Source organism: Lycium barbarum, chromosome 2 (genome assembly GCF_019175385.1).
Source record: "Lycium barbarum isolate Lr01 chromosome 2, ASM1917538v2, whole genome shotgun sequence".
Lineage (NCBI taxonomy): Eukaryota > Viridiplantae > Streptophyta > Magnoliopsida > Solanales > Solanaceae > Lycium > Lycium barbarum.
In genome coordinates this window covers 52,774,175-52,790,536 of record NC_083338.1, presented here as the reverse complement: position 1 = coordinate 52,790,536, position 16,362 = coordinate 52,774,175, and the positions used below count along the sequence as shown (strand labels likewise).

General features: G+C 35.9%; 1 protein-coding gene and 1 long non-coding RNA gene across 2 annotated transcripts; one reads left to right on the top strand and one right to left on the bottom strand.

The window, feature by feature from the left end:
* Positions 1-3,245: 3,245 nt before the first annotated feature.
* LOC132620256 (uncharacterized) lies at positions 3,246-5,201 on the bottom strand. Its single transcript, XR_009574749.1, has 3 exons — positions 5,124-5,201; positions 4,246-4,302; positions 3,246-3,513 (listed from the first exon to the last, which is right to left on the bottom strand). It is a non-coding gene; the product is annotated as an uncharacterized LOC132620256 (long non-coding RNA).
* A 4,716-nt stretch (positions 5,202-9,917) lies between these two features.
* LOC132626504 (pyruvate kinase, cytosolic isozyme) lies at positions 9,918-15,105 on the top strand. Its single transcript, XM_060341419.1, has 3 exons — positions 9,918-10,312; positions 12,868-13,329; positions 14,004-15,105. Exons 1-3 carry the CDS (start codon positions 10,061-10,063, stop codon positions 14,814-14,816), a joined length of 1,527 nt encoding a protein of 508 aa, XP_060197402.1. The 5' UTR covers positions 9,918-10,060; the 3' UTR covers positions 14,817-15,105.
* The last annotated feature ends 1,257 nt before the right edge of the window (positions 15,106-16,362 follow it).

Genomic DNA, 16,362 nt, shown 5'->3' with positions numbered 1-16,362 from the left:
TATATGCACAACCTATTGAACTGCTTAAATTTATATTTTGTATGTCTAACCTTATTCCTGGATTATATACTAATCCTTTTCTTTCCATTTTTATGCATGACCATCGCATACGAGTCCCTCGGACTCGTCTTCTTCCGTATTCGATGTTGGGATAAAGCCCAACGAAATCCTCTCGAGTCACTATTATTGGGCCTGAGCCCACACAGCAGCAGCAGCCTAGTAACAAAAAATTTGCTGGGCCGAAGCCCAGCAGCAGCCAACAGCGAACAGCAATCTCAAAATGGGCCGAGCCCATTTAAATTATATATCCCTCTATTTATTTTGTGCATTTAATTCGTATTGTATGAATCTTTTTTTGTGTTATTTTCTTAATTTAGATGAACTTTTAGATGAATTAGTGGACTAGTCTTAGTTATGGGTAGTTAACTTAAGAGAGAACTAACAATCAATTTCACAAATTATTCCCTTCTCTTCACGCTTTTATTTGGAAATAATCAATTTGCAAAAAAATGACACGACCGTATATATTCTAAATTAAAGGATTCACATATTATTATCTTGAGAATTTTGAAACATCACTAACATGCAAAAATAGGAATTAAAGAATATTTTGAACTTCTAAAACGCAAAGTCGATCAATGCATCATCGTTTAGTTTGTTTCAAATATTTGTTAAGGCATTATGCAAACCCGCGTCTTCTTTTGCTTATACATTTCATGCGAGTTTTTATTTTAATTAGCATCATTATTTAAAATCTTTGTAACATTTATAAGTTTATTTTATATGGCATTTGCAGTTTCTTTTTTATGCGAATTATTATATTTTCTACAAATTTCATTTTAAATAGCACTTTTTTAATTTAAACCTTAACAATATTTTCTAAATTTTATGGCATTTGAAGTCTCCTTTTATACAAATTATTATCTTCTTTTCCATAAGTTTTATTAGTATTTTATTTTAAATCTTAGCAACATTTATAAACTTCTATTTCAAATAGTATTCTAAAATCCCCTCTTATGCGAATTATTAGTCCCATTTTTTAACAGTATTATTATTTGAAGTCTTCTTTCTTTTATAAAAAAATGACATTTTAAAATCCTCTTTTGCATAAATTGTTATATTTTTACAAGTCTTATTTGCACAAGCTTTCTTTTAAAATTTAAATACTATATCCAACATTGATTAATTAACTTAAGTTTGGTCGGATAACCGTAAGTTAACGGATTCTAAAGGATGCCTAACCCATTCCCTTTAGGATAATATAGAACCCTTACCTAGAATCACACTGGTTAAGTAGACCATTAACAGAGGTTTAGTTTTAACTTTACCTTAGTTAATAATCAGGTGTCCTAATTCACCATAAAATCAATTAGGTGGCGACTCCTTAAAACGAGCAATATAGGAATTTCCAATATGTTGTACTCCGCTTCAACCCGGTTAAAATGGGGTATAACAATGATGAGGCCAAGATCAATATCGTTGTGTTGTACCTAACAGAGACTGCCATGTTATGGTGGAGAAGAAAGGTCGCCGATGCTGAGAGAGGTCTATGCACAATTAGCACATGGGATCAGTTCAAGAACAACTTCAAGCGACAGTTCTTACCAAGTAATGTTTTGTACGAGGCAAGGCACAAACTTAGGGAGTTGAAGCAAATAGGGAGAATACGATACTATGTTAAGGAGTTCACCACCCTTACACTTCAAATTCCTAACCTCACTAATGATGACTTATTGTTTCACTTTATTGACGGGTTGCAAAATTGGGCTAAGCATGAGTTGCAACGCCGTCGAGTCGCAGACATAGACCAGACCATAGTGGAGGCCGAGTCTTTGATGGACTTCAAGCATAACAAGCATGACAAAGGCCAAGGCAATGAGTCAAGGGGTAGCGATGCCAAAGGTGGGGGAGACGATGGCGAGAGAAAGGAGTCGCATCAACAATACTCTAAGACTCAAAATGAGAACAGGTTCGACGGCAAAAAGTCAAGTGGTCGTCAGGGCTATGCCGAAAAGAAGGCACAGAACGAGAAGAAGGGATGCTACTTATGCGGAGGGCCGCACAACTTCAAAAATTGCCCTGACCTGAAGAGCCTTAGCGCTATGGTGCATGAAAGAAATGAGCAAACGCAAACGCAGAGTACGGGAATCGCACAGTTGGGGACGATTAGACTATGTGGCGCTGTCGCGAAGCAAGATAGTAAAACCAATGATAATAAAAACCAGTACGTGGATCTCACTATCAATAACAAGCCCGCTCGTGCACTGGTAGACACTGGGGCGACTCACAATTTTGTGACCGAGGCTGCAGCGAAGAGACTAGAGTTGAAGCTTGCTCCAATTAACGCCCTCGTCAAGACCGTGAATGCTAAGCCAGAAAATGCTCGTGGTGTAGCTAATGGCGTTAGTGTCAAATGGGGCAATTGGAAAGGTATTACAAATTTTACCGCCACTACTATGGATATTTTTTACATTGTTTTGGGGCAAGAATTCTTTAGACATTGCCACGCGATGATCGATCCCTACCTCCAACGTCTCTTGCTCATGGAGCGAGAAGGCGCTTGTATGGTGCCTACTGTGACTATGTCGCATGAACAGGGCCATGCACAACTTTCAACTATGCAGCTTGTCGAGGGGCTCAAGAAAGAGGAGCCAACATTCATGGCAATCATTACAAGTTTGAAGGAAGATAATGGTACCCAAGAGACACCGCCGCCTTGGATAGATAATTTGCTCGAAGAAAACAAAGATGGTATTTCTGAAGAGCTACCTATAAGCTTGCCTCTTAAGCGTGAGCAGGATCACAATATTGAGTTGGAGCATGAACCGGAAAAGGGTCAGTCGAGTCGGGCGCCGATTACCATCACCGTCTCTCATGATCGGGAAATTGAGGCTATCATTGATTACCAGGCCAGGCGAAAACAAGGGCAGAAAGACACCGCCATGTTCCTCGTCCACTGGAAGGGGCAACCGCCGGAAGAGGCCACATGGGAGCGTTATGAAGACTTGTGGCAATTTAAAGACAAGATTCGAGAGTTTATGTTGCAGCAATGCGCCGCGGTCGTCGCAACATCAGGTGGGGGAGAATGTGATGACCTTCCAAGTCATCTTTGTCACGACCCAGCTAGGGGCCGTGACGGGTACCCGGGACTAGCCACCGAGCACCACTCGTTCTAATACTCATCTTACTCATTTAATGCCTTTTTACCAATTTTATACACGAATTGTAGGAAAATCATATTTTATATAAAAACATAAATACTTATATACATTTGCCTCTCGGCCATCAAAATAACATATACATAATAATAACATCTTGCGAGACCATCTGACCCACACTGCGGATCTACGAGCCTCTACTGACATACTAAACATATAGACGGAACAAGACTCCGTCATGCCCAAAATATGCATATATACCAAAAGAAGAACCATAAGCACCTCCGGACAATGGAGTGCTCTCGATCAGTTGACAGCTACTAAGGGTCTGGACCAAGCTCACCTTCCTGTCTACCTGTGGGCATGAACACAACGTCCAAAGAAAACGGACGTCAGTACGAACATTGTACTGAGTATGAGAGGCATAAACAATGAAGAAAGACAGTGATAATATAATGTGAACATCAATATGAAACATCTGAATCTGAATGACAATCATAAAATAAGTAATGCATGTTGTCTTACTCATACTCATCATAATCTCATATATGCATAATATGCAAGTTGCCCGTCCATATCGGAACGGTGTAATAATCAATAACATTAGCCCGCGTCCGGGGTACTATCTCATGCCGCCCACTAGTGGTGTCTGCCCATGCCAAAAGGTCATGGTGTATCCGTATAGCTGCCCGCCTTGGCGGTGACTACCCGGCCAACTAGGCGCGGTGTAATATGATCATGACATGCTCATAAATAATACTTGTAATAATATGCTTATCATAGTACATGCATAAGACTCAAGATCAATTATACTCTATCGGGGTGACGTAAGGTCGTGATCCCCCGATTTCATTATGGAGCAATTATTGATATTTTGCCTCACCTTGAAGGAATTAGTACATAAGGTGAGTGTAAGCAATAAATAGCATCATTATCAATATGGCATCATCATATCATATCTCTTATCTTATATAGACATTTATGGACTTCGACTTCTAGCTTTCCGGAAAATAGGAACTCATGAAGAGGAAAAAAACTTATGCTATAGGATTCATGCCATTTGAAAGAAAGGACTAGCCTCACATACCTTTGTCGTTTAGCTATGTTATCGTTCACTTGCTCTCCTCCAATGTCACGTCGTTACCTTCACGGGAGAATTCATATTAACATTAGTTAATAGATTATAAGGACGCGTCGTAAATTCTAGAGAAAATTGGGCAGCATTTCCCCTGTAAACTTAACAATCCTCGAAATTCCAACTTAGCCAAACATCAATCAAAATACCAACAACAACAATACCAACAATTTCATATCAAACTAGACTTAAATTCATTCTTAAATTACTCCCAAAACAGCCCAATATACATTCGGATGCCAATGCTTGTATACACTTCTTTATTTCCGTATATCCATAATATAACAACAACAACTACAGCCAATCCCCCGATATTCCAGCCTACAAAACAGTCCATAACAACCATAAAACAGTCCCCAAAATATCATCGCAAAACAGCCACAAATATTATACCAAACAGCTCCAAAATATAGTCACAAAACAGCCACAAAAATTACATAAAATAGCCCCAAAATTTTGTCATAAAACAGCCACGAAAATTATATAAAACAGCCCCAAAATATTGTCAATAAACAGTCACGAAAATTACATTAAACAACCCCAAATATCGGCACAAAACAGCCCGGTATACGCTTTGTATACAATATCTTTATACGCTTTATTCTCCCAAATTCAAGAACAACAACTTATCAACAACTTCAACAACAATGTCAACAATTATTATACATCATAACTCAGCTAATTCCATCCATTTAATCCACCTAAAACAGCCCCTTAATCCATAAATCCCAACAAAACAACAAACGAGTTTATAATGCTATTTTCTCCGTTCTAATCCGTTAAAACTCTAAATAAACTTGTTAACAATGAAAAATGGACCTTAATCTTACCTTAATTATGCAGCAACCACTTCCACCCTCTCTTTCTTGGCTGATTTTTAGCTCAAATTGAAGGCAACGCGACGTACAACACTTTTCTCTTTAGGAGCTTCGCGATTCGGGGCTTAGATTGTGGTCAAAATTTGGTTTCTTTCTCTATCTCTCCTCTCTCTCTCTACCTTTGAAATTTCTGGGTTTTTTGAGGTCTGAAAATGAAAGAGAAGGCCGAATTTTTTCATTAAATGGCAAAGAAAATGGGCTGACCCGACTTGGAATCGGGTTGGGCCGAATTCATTGCCCAACTTGACCTTTCTGCCTTAAAATGTTCATATCTCCTTATCCCGATGTCACATGAAGACCCACGACCTATGGTTGGAAAGCTATTTCAATTATCTACAACTTTCATTCTGGGAGTTTTCCCAAATTCCCAAAGGACGATAAGGTTATGACCTCCCGAAATCAAATCACCCGAAAACGTATCTTAAAAATATTATTTTGGAGGGTTTTCACTTTGATTTGGCTCAAGGGTCCTTCTTGGGTTGTGTTTAACTTCGCATATATTATTCATATAACTTGTCATATGTTCTAAAAAAAAAATCTCGACATGTGGACCCCACCTCAGCTTATGAATAATTCATCGTACGAAAATACGGGATATAACAATCTTGCCACATAAGCACATATTTTAGACATGTGGATGCTTACATGGCAAAGATGCTAGCATTTATGGAAAGATTCTAGAGCCATGGAGAGTTTTCTTGGAGAGACTCTAGATTCTTATAAAATATTTAGGAAGACTTTCTTGAGAAGCCTTAGAATATTCTAGGCATGTAGAGAATTCTAGAGAGGGGACATACTTGTAAATATAGAGGGACTTGTGTAACAATTATTATTTATCCATTAACCCCTAGGTGAGTAGTATAAATAGAGGGGCATACATTTGTAAAAACCATCAAGCAAAAATCAATCAACTCTTCTATAATAAAAAGCTTCCTTCTAGCAAATTTCTCTTGTCTTACTCACCTACTATTCCCTTAGTGATCTTAAGTGTAGTAATCTAAGCTGACTTGGCATAGCAAGATCATGAGCAAGTTGTGCAAGAACGTGAGCGAGTTGTCAAGTGCCGCACGTGCGCTTAGTTGAAGACTAAGGACGTGACATTAAGAATGCTAAAATTTTATTTGTAGTAAAACTCTGGTTTACACCCACAAATATTCTAAGTTTTCCAAAAAATAAAAATAAAAAATCCAAGAGAAGTTTTGTGGCGAAACACTTCTTTTTCCCGAACTTTTCCTCAATTTTAATTTCAAATGGAGTATCTGTTTTCAACTTCAACTGATATAATGTTAAGCAAACGAATACTTAAAAGCAATAAAATAAATGTTACTCTTTCCAAAATCTAAAGACTTATTTATTAAATACTTTTTTTTTCCTTTTTATGATAGAGTTTGAAATAGGTGAGTTAAATTATTTAATTTTTGGTATGAATATGAAAATGAATTCTTCAAATTTGAAAAAACAAAATTACTACATAAAACATTGCAATAAGTAATAAATTCAAAATATTTAAAAATTTATGATAAAATTTATTCCTAATCTCTCAAGTAATAATAAGATCATATAAAATGGGAGAGACATAATAGTCCTCGTGAATTTTATTGACCAACTCCCTCTATTTTATTTTGTGTCTTAATTTGATAGAGCATAAAAACTTAAGAATGTAAATTTATTTTTGCATTATGATATTAAATGTGTCTCTAACATACCTAAATTATTCTTTTAATTTTGTAGCCCTAAAATGTCATTCAATCCTATTAGAGAATGTCAATTCAATCTTAAGGAATAATTCATGAAGTTAAAAAATTGTTGAAGTTTCAAATCATGGAACGATTTATGGGTTCAAAAATTTACTAGAGTTCCAAAATCAAGGGAGGGTTCAAACCTTTAAAAGTTCAAAATCATGAAACGATTCATGAAATTTGCCGGAGTTTAAAATTAAAAAAAAAGATTCACGTGTTTCAAACCTTTACAAGTTAAAAATCAAGAAACAACAAATAAGGTTTAAATATTTGTTGGAGTTTCAAAATCATGAAAGAATTAATGAGATTCAAACCTTTATAAGTACAAAGCTAAGGAACGGTTCATGAGGTTCAAAAATTTACTAGAGTTCTAAAACAAAAGAAGGATTCATGTGATTCAAACCTTTACAAGTTCAAAACTAAGAAATGATCATGGAGTTAAAGTTTGTTAGAGTTTCAATACCAAGAAAGGATTCGTTGGGATTCAAATCTTTAGTTTAAAACCAAGGAACGATTCCTGAAGTTCAAAAAATTGCTGGAGTTTTAAAAACAAGAAAAGGGTTAAAGAAATTGTTGGAGTTTCAAAACTAAGGAAGGGTTTTTTGGATTCAAATCTTTATAAGTTCAACACCAAGGAACGATCATGGGGTTCAAAAATTTGTTGGAGTTTCAAAACCAAGCTAGGATTTGCGGGATTCAAACCTTTATAAGTTCAAGATCAAGCGACGATCATGGGGTTCAAAATTTTGTTGGAGTATCAAAACCAAGGAAGGGTTCATGGGATTCAAACCTTTATAAATTCAAAATTAAAGAATGATCTACGGGGTTCAAAAATTTGCTGGAATTTCGAAACTAAGGAAGGGTTAATGCGATTCAAACCTTTATAAGTTCAAAACCAATGAATGATTTATGTAGTTCATAAATTTGCTGGACTTCAAAATCAGGGATAGGTTCATGGGGTTTAGACCTTTATAATTCAAAATCAAGGAACGATTTATGGGGTTCAAAACTGTATAAGTTCTTTGAAATTTGAAGTACGGTATTTTTGTCCGAATTTTATTTTCGCATTAAAGTGTATCTATTTTTTTTAGTTTTCAAATAGTGGCTAAAAACTCCTAGCAAACTCATCCCACCTGTTTTTTACTTTATTAAATTCATGTATGGATTAAATAATAAATGCACATTAACTTATAATATTTATTTGAACTAATATATTTTTTATTTAAGATATAATCTCTCCATCCCAAAATAAATGTCGTATTAGCAAAATAATTGTCATTTTAGGAGTGCAAGCCAATAATTAGTAATTGTTTGCAAATATACCTTATATTAAAGAACTACTTCTCCTTAATATTTTGTCCGTCCCAAAATAAGTAACGCTTTAGCAACAATTCCCCCCCCCCCCCCCCCCCCCCCCAATTAATTGCCATTTTAGGAATTCAAGACAATAATTAATAATTTATTTTCAACTATTATTAAAGAAATAATTCTTCTTAATAGTGCCCAATTATTAAGAAACATATAATAAATAGGGGCAACTTAATAAATGATACCTTGTATTTATTACTTTTTTTAGTGGGCGTGAAATAAGTTAAAATGAGACTTATTTTGGAACGGATGAAGTAATTCAAATTTCTCAGAAACTCAAACCCAATAAATTTTTAATGTCTAAAAAAACTAAAAATTAAAATGGAACAAGAACTTCTAGGGCCTGTTTGGAAGGACACATGAGAATTGGATTTGAGTGTAATTGAGATGTAATTACGCAGTTTGACTTGTTTGTTAGACCAAGTAATTACTTGGTTAGGTGAAAATTAGGTGTAATTGATATGGTGTAATTACCCTTTCCAATTCTCAAGGAGAGGTTAAGAATTGAGTGTAATTGCATCATGTAATTTTTATTAATTAAAATTTGTTTTAAAATAAATTAACAGTGTAACTACACTTATAATTATACTGTAATTACACTATAACTAATAAAAAAATTATTTTAATTATAATATTATGTAATTACTGCATAATTGCACCAATTTCTATTATCAGGTGGCTTTCCAAGCAGACTCTTTTAGTGAAACTAACTTGCTTTTCAAGGCAAATGAAATCGAAAACCGAGCCACAAATAGAAAGAAGAGAAAAAGGAAAAAGTAGAATAAAAAAGACACATGCTCCAAAATCCCAATGTTAAAAGTTGGGAAAAACAAGAAATACCTTGTGTCCCAAGAATATGGCGGTCCCTACAAACACTAGTATTACCAAAACCAAAATCAAAATATAAATAGAGAGAGAGAGCCCAAAGCAAAGAAAATTTCAACATCACGTCAAGTCCGCACGCCGTACGTTTCCTTCTTCTTTATTATTCTCCCTTCTTTTGCTTTGACAACGCAACACTCTTAGACCCGGGGTGTTAAATTTGACCCAAAAGGTGATGGCCGCTCAATTCGCTTAAAAATTTATGAGTTGAGCTCAAAATAATTTTATATTGGGCTGATTTTAACCCAATTCAACATAGTCTATTTTAAAGTGATCTTCAACTTAATCCAATGTTAGCCCAATTCTAGCCCATTTTTAAGATTTACTTAAATTTGAATTTATTACTTGAGATTTTTTTTTTTATGTATACACTTTTCTTGTATCATGTATCTTATAAGTTTGTGGTATGTTTAATATGAAGGGAAATATTTTTCACGAAAATATGTTTAATATGAAGTGAAATATTTTTCACGAAAAATGTGTTTTTCTTGAAAATATTTATCACGGAAAATATTTTCCTCAAAAATATTTTTCACAAAAAATCCGCGAAAATAATTTTCAAGAAAAATATTTTTCGCGAAAAATGTTTTTCTAGAAAATAGACCATTCAAAAAAACTGGATCAAGTTAGGCGGGTCATGACCCAACTCATTTTTAGCCCATTTCAGCCCAAGTAACTTTTGGGCCAATATTAGCCAACTCATTTATTACCTCAACTCATTTTAATTGGGCCAATTTCAGTCCAACCCGCCCATTTAACACCCTACTTAGACCTATTCCTTCTCCCCCACTATCACCCCTTTTCAATTCTTTTATTCAACAAAAAAATAAACAAATCTGAAAGTCACTCTACAAAGGTCTCCTCACTTTTTCCTTTCTCAAAAACTAAATTCTCTCCTCTATGGCGATTGAGAACAACAATAACGGAGTTGCTGTGTGTACGGTGAAGAGGCCTAAAACAAAGATAGTATGCACATTAGGGCCTGCATCGAGATCAGTGCCTATGGTTGAGAAGCTTCTAAGGGCGGGTATGAATGTTGCCAGATTCAACTTTTCACATGGATCTCATGAGTATCATCAAGAAACTATTGATAATCTCAGACAGGCTATGGAGAATACTGGTATTCTCTGTGCCGTTATGCTTGATACCAAGGTATAATTCGTTTGCATGTATGGATAGTAATTGCTGTAAAATTGCGATAATAACTAATCAAAACCGTGCTACTAATCTGTTGTTCTCTAAATTGGTTAGTCTAGTTACAGATCGGTTATTTGGACTGATCTGGGTTAGAAACAAAAGTGGGTTAGAAACAAAAGTGGATCATTAGTATTTAATGAGTGCATGTATATGGTTTGTCGATAGTTTGATTTTTTGTCTCTTTTCTACTTGCAGATCCTGTTCTTCCAATTTAAGTGATTCCAAAAAACAGTGTCTTTCTATATTTAGTAATTTGACAATTCTAATATTCTACCTGACAAAGTTTAAGACCACAAGACTACACATATCTTTAATTTAAGATCATAAAATTTATATGAACAAACTCTGTGTCCTTAGGCCCCACTTGTAGGATCACACCGGGTACATTGTTGTTGTAAACTCTGTGTCCGGTCAAACTTGTAAACTCCGTGTCCATTCAAACTAAGACACTCAAATTGGGATGTAGGGAGTCCATTTGTTTTTTGTACTTTATGTACCTTTGTTGTCTGAAACACTGGTTTTTGTCCCCTTCTTGTGTCGGAGGCGGATTTTAGGATTTAAAGTTTTTGAGTTCAATCTATAGAGGTTTTTAGTATTGAAATCATTGTATTTTTAAAACTATGGGGTCAGACCTACTACCTGCAATTTAATGATTTTTTTTATATATAAATTAATGCTTTGCAATGAACCCAGTACCTGCATGTTGCATCCACCAATATTTGGTGTTGTGTAGATTCTTAGTGTTGGAATGAAACGGGTCTAGATTCTTAGTGTTGGAATGAAACGGGTCCTAAGGGAGTGGGATAAATATATTCATATAGTTAATTCTAGCTAGTTGAGATTGAGGGGTAGTAGTTGTAATTAGAGGAAATAGAGAGGCTAGGCTGTTCAAATTTGGTGTATTAATGATGCTCTGGACTATTCGAGGTGTATTGGAAAAACTGGATTTTCTGGCTTCGTTAAAATCAATGCTTCTAGAATTGTGTACACACAGCTGGTGAGATGTCTATGCTTCTAGAATTGTGTATACAAGATGTCTTTTTCTAGGGGAAGTTAATTATGGTGTTGTCTACAGGTTCAATTTATTGATCTTCAAGTTTGACGTTGAATCATGCTTTGGGGTGAGGAGGAGTTTCATCCATTTAAAATGGATGGAACATTATATTCTGAATTAGGAGTATTTATGGGGTTTGGCACAGCTTTAAAATGGTAGCTTAGATGCCAGGCTTAGCCCATCTATTTCATTTAATGGGTAGCTCAGACAATTAATCTCCGAGTTGGGCTTGTATATTGCCATTCTGTTGTATTTTCTGATAGAGAATGTTAGTCTTCCCCTGTCCAGATAAAAACTTTGATGCTCCTTTTGCTTAATTGCAAAAGGCATTCCTACTAGCATTTTGTTAGTGACCTTGGAAACTTATGTTTGTGATAGACATATATGTTGTTACAAGTTAGTAATATAATAAGCCTGAAATGTACTAACAGCCGTAGGATTGAGAGCCTGTTTGGATGGGCTTATAACTTATGGTTTTTGGCATATTTTTGTTATTTTGGCTTAAAAACAAGTGCTTAAAAACACTTTTATATCTTACCCAGACACTAAAAAAGTGCTTAAAACCTATTTTGGCTTAAAGCACCTAAAATAAGCCAATCCAAACAGGCTCTGAGTTGCCTTCTTGGGTTTCCATCTCGTTTATATTAAATTTAGAATATTAATGTTTCCTTAAGATCACGTGTAGATGTGACAGCATGTGTGGTGTTCTTTTTCTTTGTTAATTGCCCAATGTGGATAGACACTATTAAAACATTATGATATATTCTGTGTAGTAGCAGAGGAGAAAGTATAAAGCCCTGTTAAAAACTTAGAATATCATACCGGTTTAGAATGTTTATTAGGTGTGCTGTGAAGTATTTGCAATACAAGATCTCGTTTAATCTTGATGGAAATTAACATTGATTGGAAATTAGATATTATAGCCAATCAAAAAAGAAAATTTGGATATTAGATAATAAGAAAATTTGGATATATTACATGGTACTGTTGCTTACCTACTGTTTTGTGTGCCGAAGTAATAATTTTCTTTTTTATTTTGTATTCTCTTTTTTGTTCTAATCTCGGCTCAACTGGACCATATAGACTTGATTATAGATGTCATTTGGCACTTCACTTTCATTCTTATCCTGGTCTATTTTTGGAGAAAGTCATTCTGAATCACTTATATTTTAATTAGAGTTCTATTCTATCTTAATTAAGAGAGATGGTCTCCAAATTGTTTTTCATAGTTCCCTGTACATAATTCTGTGCTCATCTTTTGCCCGGTTGTGTTTGAGATTAACATGTTCTATTATCATGTAACAAAGATTTTTGAGTGATGTTTAGTGGCAATTTGAGATGTCCATTTAGACTTTCAACTCTATACTTGCTAAAAAGCACAATATATGATTGCTTAGCCCTGTGTAGCATTATCCTTTTTATGTGAAAGTTCTCACACTTCATTTTCATCTTGTAGGGTCCTGAAATTCGAACAGGGTTTTTAAAAGATGGTAAGCCCGTTCAACTTAAACAGGGTCAGGAGATCACAATCTCAACTGATTACAGCCTTAAAGGCGATGAGAGTACGATATGCATGAGCTACAAAAAGTTAGCGGAGGATGTAAAGCCACAGAGTGTGATCCTCTGTGCAGATGGCACAATCACCTTTACCGTATTGTCTTGTGACAAAGAGAAGGGCTTGGTACGAGCCCGCTGTGAGAACACTGCTGTTGTTGGTGAAAGAAAGAATGTCAATCTCCCTGGAGTAATTGTGGATCTGCCAACATTGACAGATAAAGACAAGGATGACATCTTAAACTGGGGAGTTCCAAATCATATTGACATGATTGCGTTATCTTTTGTCCGTAAGGGTTCAGATCTTGTGGAGGTTCGGAAGCTGCTAGGTGAACATGCAAAGAACGTCCTTCTAATGTCTAAGGTCTGCTTCTGACCGGATAACTATGTAGTCTGATCTTTTCTTCATGAAGTTTTCTATTCAGTTTATTGCATCGTTATTATGTATTTTTAGATGTCCCTGTGGTACTTGACAGTCATACATTGCACACTAATTTGCAGAAATAAAATAAATGAGAGATTTAATTTGACTCCTTATCCCCAAAATTGAAGAAATAACATCGTGAGTTGAACTACACTAGTACTAATCTATCCTTCTCTGTCTGATCTGGATCTAGGCATTACTAGAATATTCCAATTTTCAGGGATGTTAGTGTTAATTGGATTTTTAAATGGACACTTAGGGCTCTTTTGGTACCAGGGATATGGATAAATAATCCCGGGATTATATTTGAGATGAATTTATCCCTCGTTTGGTTGGGGTAAAATGGTGGTATAACTAATCCCGGGTTTAGTTATCCCGGGATTGTAGTGTTATTTTATCCCTGTGTGAGGGTGGAATAATTAATCCTGGGATAACCAACCCCTGGATAACTTATCCTAGGATAACTTGTTTCCAACCAACGACCCCTTAGTGATATAGACTGTGAATTGAGTGAGCAGCAACTTAATTCCTTTGCCCTTGACATTACTGAATTAGAGTCAAAAACTTATGGAAACAATCAAAATACTATTTAACTTTTTTTTTTTCCTTGTTAGGTTGAAAACCAAGAAGGTGTAGCAAATTTTGATGAAATTCTTGCCAACTCTGATGCATTTATGGTAGCAAGAGGTGACCTGGGAATGGAAATTCCAATTGAAAAGATATTCTTGGCTCAAAAAGTAATGATTTACAAGTGCAACATCCAAGGGAAGCCTGTTGTGACAGCAACACAGATGTTGGAGTCCATGATCAAATCTCCAAGACCAACTCGTGCAGAAGCAACAGATGTTGCCAATGCTGTTCTTGATGGCACAGATTGTGTCATGCTTAGTGGTGAAACAGCTGCTGGAGCTTATCCTGATCTTGCTGTAGGAACCATGGCCAAAATTTGTATTGAAGCAGAGAGCACAATTGATTATCCAGATGTCTTCAAAAGAATTATGGCAAATGCACCAGTTCCCATGAGCCCCTTGGAGAGCCTTGCGTCTTCTGCTGTTCGGACCGCTAACTCTGCAAAAGCTGCTCTTATCCTTGTGTTAACCAGGGGAGGAAGTACAGCAAAATTGGTGGCCAAGTACAGGCCTGGAATGCCTATATTGTCGGTGGTTGTCCCTGAGATCAAGACTGATTCTTTTGATTGGACTTGCAGTGATGAGTCTCCAGCAAGGCATAGTCTTATCTTCAGGGGATTGGTTCCAGTTCTCCATGCAGGCTCTGCTAGGGCTTCCCATGAAGAGTCTACAGAAGAAGCTCTCTATTTTGCTCTTGAACATGCCAAAACAAAAGGGTTATGCAAGGAAGGAGATTCCGTTGTAGCCCTACACCGTGTTGGAACTGCTTCTGTGATCAAGATTGTTACAGTCAAGTAATGACTTTTGGCTCGTGCTATTTTGGGTTTTGGCTGTTACTAAAGGGTAACTGATAAATGTTTTTGCTTGTTTCGCTGAATCATTTTCTGTCCTTCCAGAGAAGGAACATATGACTATACCTTCTTATATTTTGTCTTTATAACGCATCACTTGCTGTTCAGCACAATTTTCCAACTTGACTGGCTGGAGTTTCACTGCCCTCGTATCTACTTTTGCTATTGTTTGCTACAGCCTACAGACACAGAGTGGTGTGATGCGAAATAAATTCCTTATATATATTTGCCTTGAATTTATCTGTCTAAAGTGGAGTCTCATGCAAACTAACTACTGCATGTTTCATTATAGTATTAATGTTTGGTCGTCCATGAGCTCATCAGCTGTCAAGTTATACTAAAATGAGACTTGAGATTTCGGAAATGCCCAACGCATGTCATTTCTGAGCTTGCATTTCATGCTTATGACATGAATATTTGATTGTGCGTTTATGTATTTGGTCAATTCCAAAGGTTCCAAACCTGTCGACAGCCTTTCATCATCGCACAGGCTGTACTATAATCCATACATTACTTGCCTTCGAATTAAACGACCCCTTAAAGATGCCAACACTGTATTAGCAAAATCTTTCAAATCCATCACAAAAGTAGATGAATGCAAATGCTGTCACAACAGCAATATTTGGAGATGTTTCCAAAATAAGTAATCCTTGTTATAGGTTATTAGGTTTCTTGATATGAATTCGGAAATTTTAAGATTTCCTTATAGTTAAATTGACCATTATTAAAGAAGCAACAAGTAGCGTTAGATGAACTGAAATAGAGGTGGTGGTTACTTTCGTACAGCAAAGTTACAAACTAAATATAATTTCGGCAATAAAATGCCATTATAAGTGTTGCTAACAAGTTCTTACTAAAAGCTTGTTAAGATAACCTTGTAAATGTCCACTAGCAATACCAAGTGTTGCTATTGATAAGTGGTATTACCAGTGACCCATAATACCAGTAGGCATAGTTCCACTTTACTCTAATTTCCTTCATCCGCTTCAGTTCCTTCCTTCTTTTTACTCTAATTTCCTTCAGTAACCTGTTTTCCTGTATCACTGATTCTGCACTTCATTTTCCTCCCTTAATTCATCAAACTATTTTGAGTTATATTGAGAATTTGTCCATCTCCTGGTCTTGATCACCTTGCTGTTGCTCTTTGTGGGGTGATTTGAATCTCCTCCTATTTTTTCTTCCTTTAGCTTCTTGCCAAAGTCTTTCTGATGTATCTTCATGAATGTCAGAGGGGTCTTTGTCACTGTTGATAGTTTTTGTTCCTTTGTTGATAATCCCTTTTGGTTCACTGTTGATCATTTGATCTTCAATCTATTCAGTGTTTGCGTCATTCTTATGAGTGCTGATTTATATCATTAGCATCCTTGTCCTGTTTGTGTTGTGTAATGACCTCAGACTGCCGGACATTTGCTCTTTGATCAATCCAATTGTTATCCCCAGTACCGGTGTTTTAAAAGGCAGTTTCAAGACTCGTCCCGAGGCTCGGCGCTGGC

Coding starts and splice junctions, on each gene's coding strand:
- LOC132626504 (XM_060341419.1), top strand. CDS start 10,061: ATGGCGATTGAGAACAACAATAACGGAGTTGCTGTGTGTACGGTGAAG. Junction 10,313..12,867: donor CCGTTATGCTTGATACCAAG/GTATAATTCGTT, acceptor TTCATCTTGTAG/GGTCCTGAAATTCGAACAGG. Junction 13,330..14,003: donor ACGTCCTTCTAATGTCTAAG/GTCTGCTTCTGA, acceptor TTTCCTTGTTAG/GTTGAAAACCAAGAAGGTGT.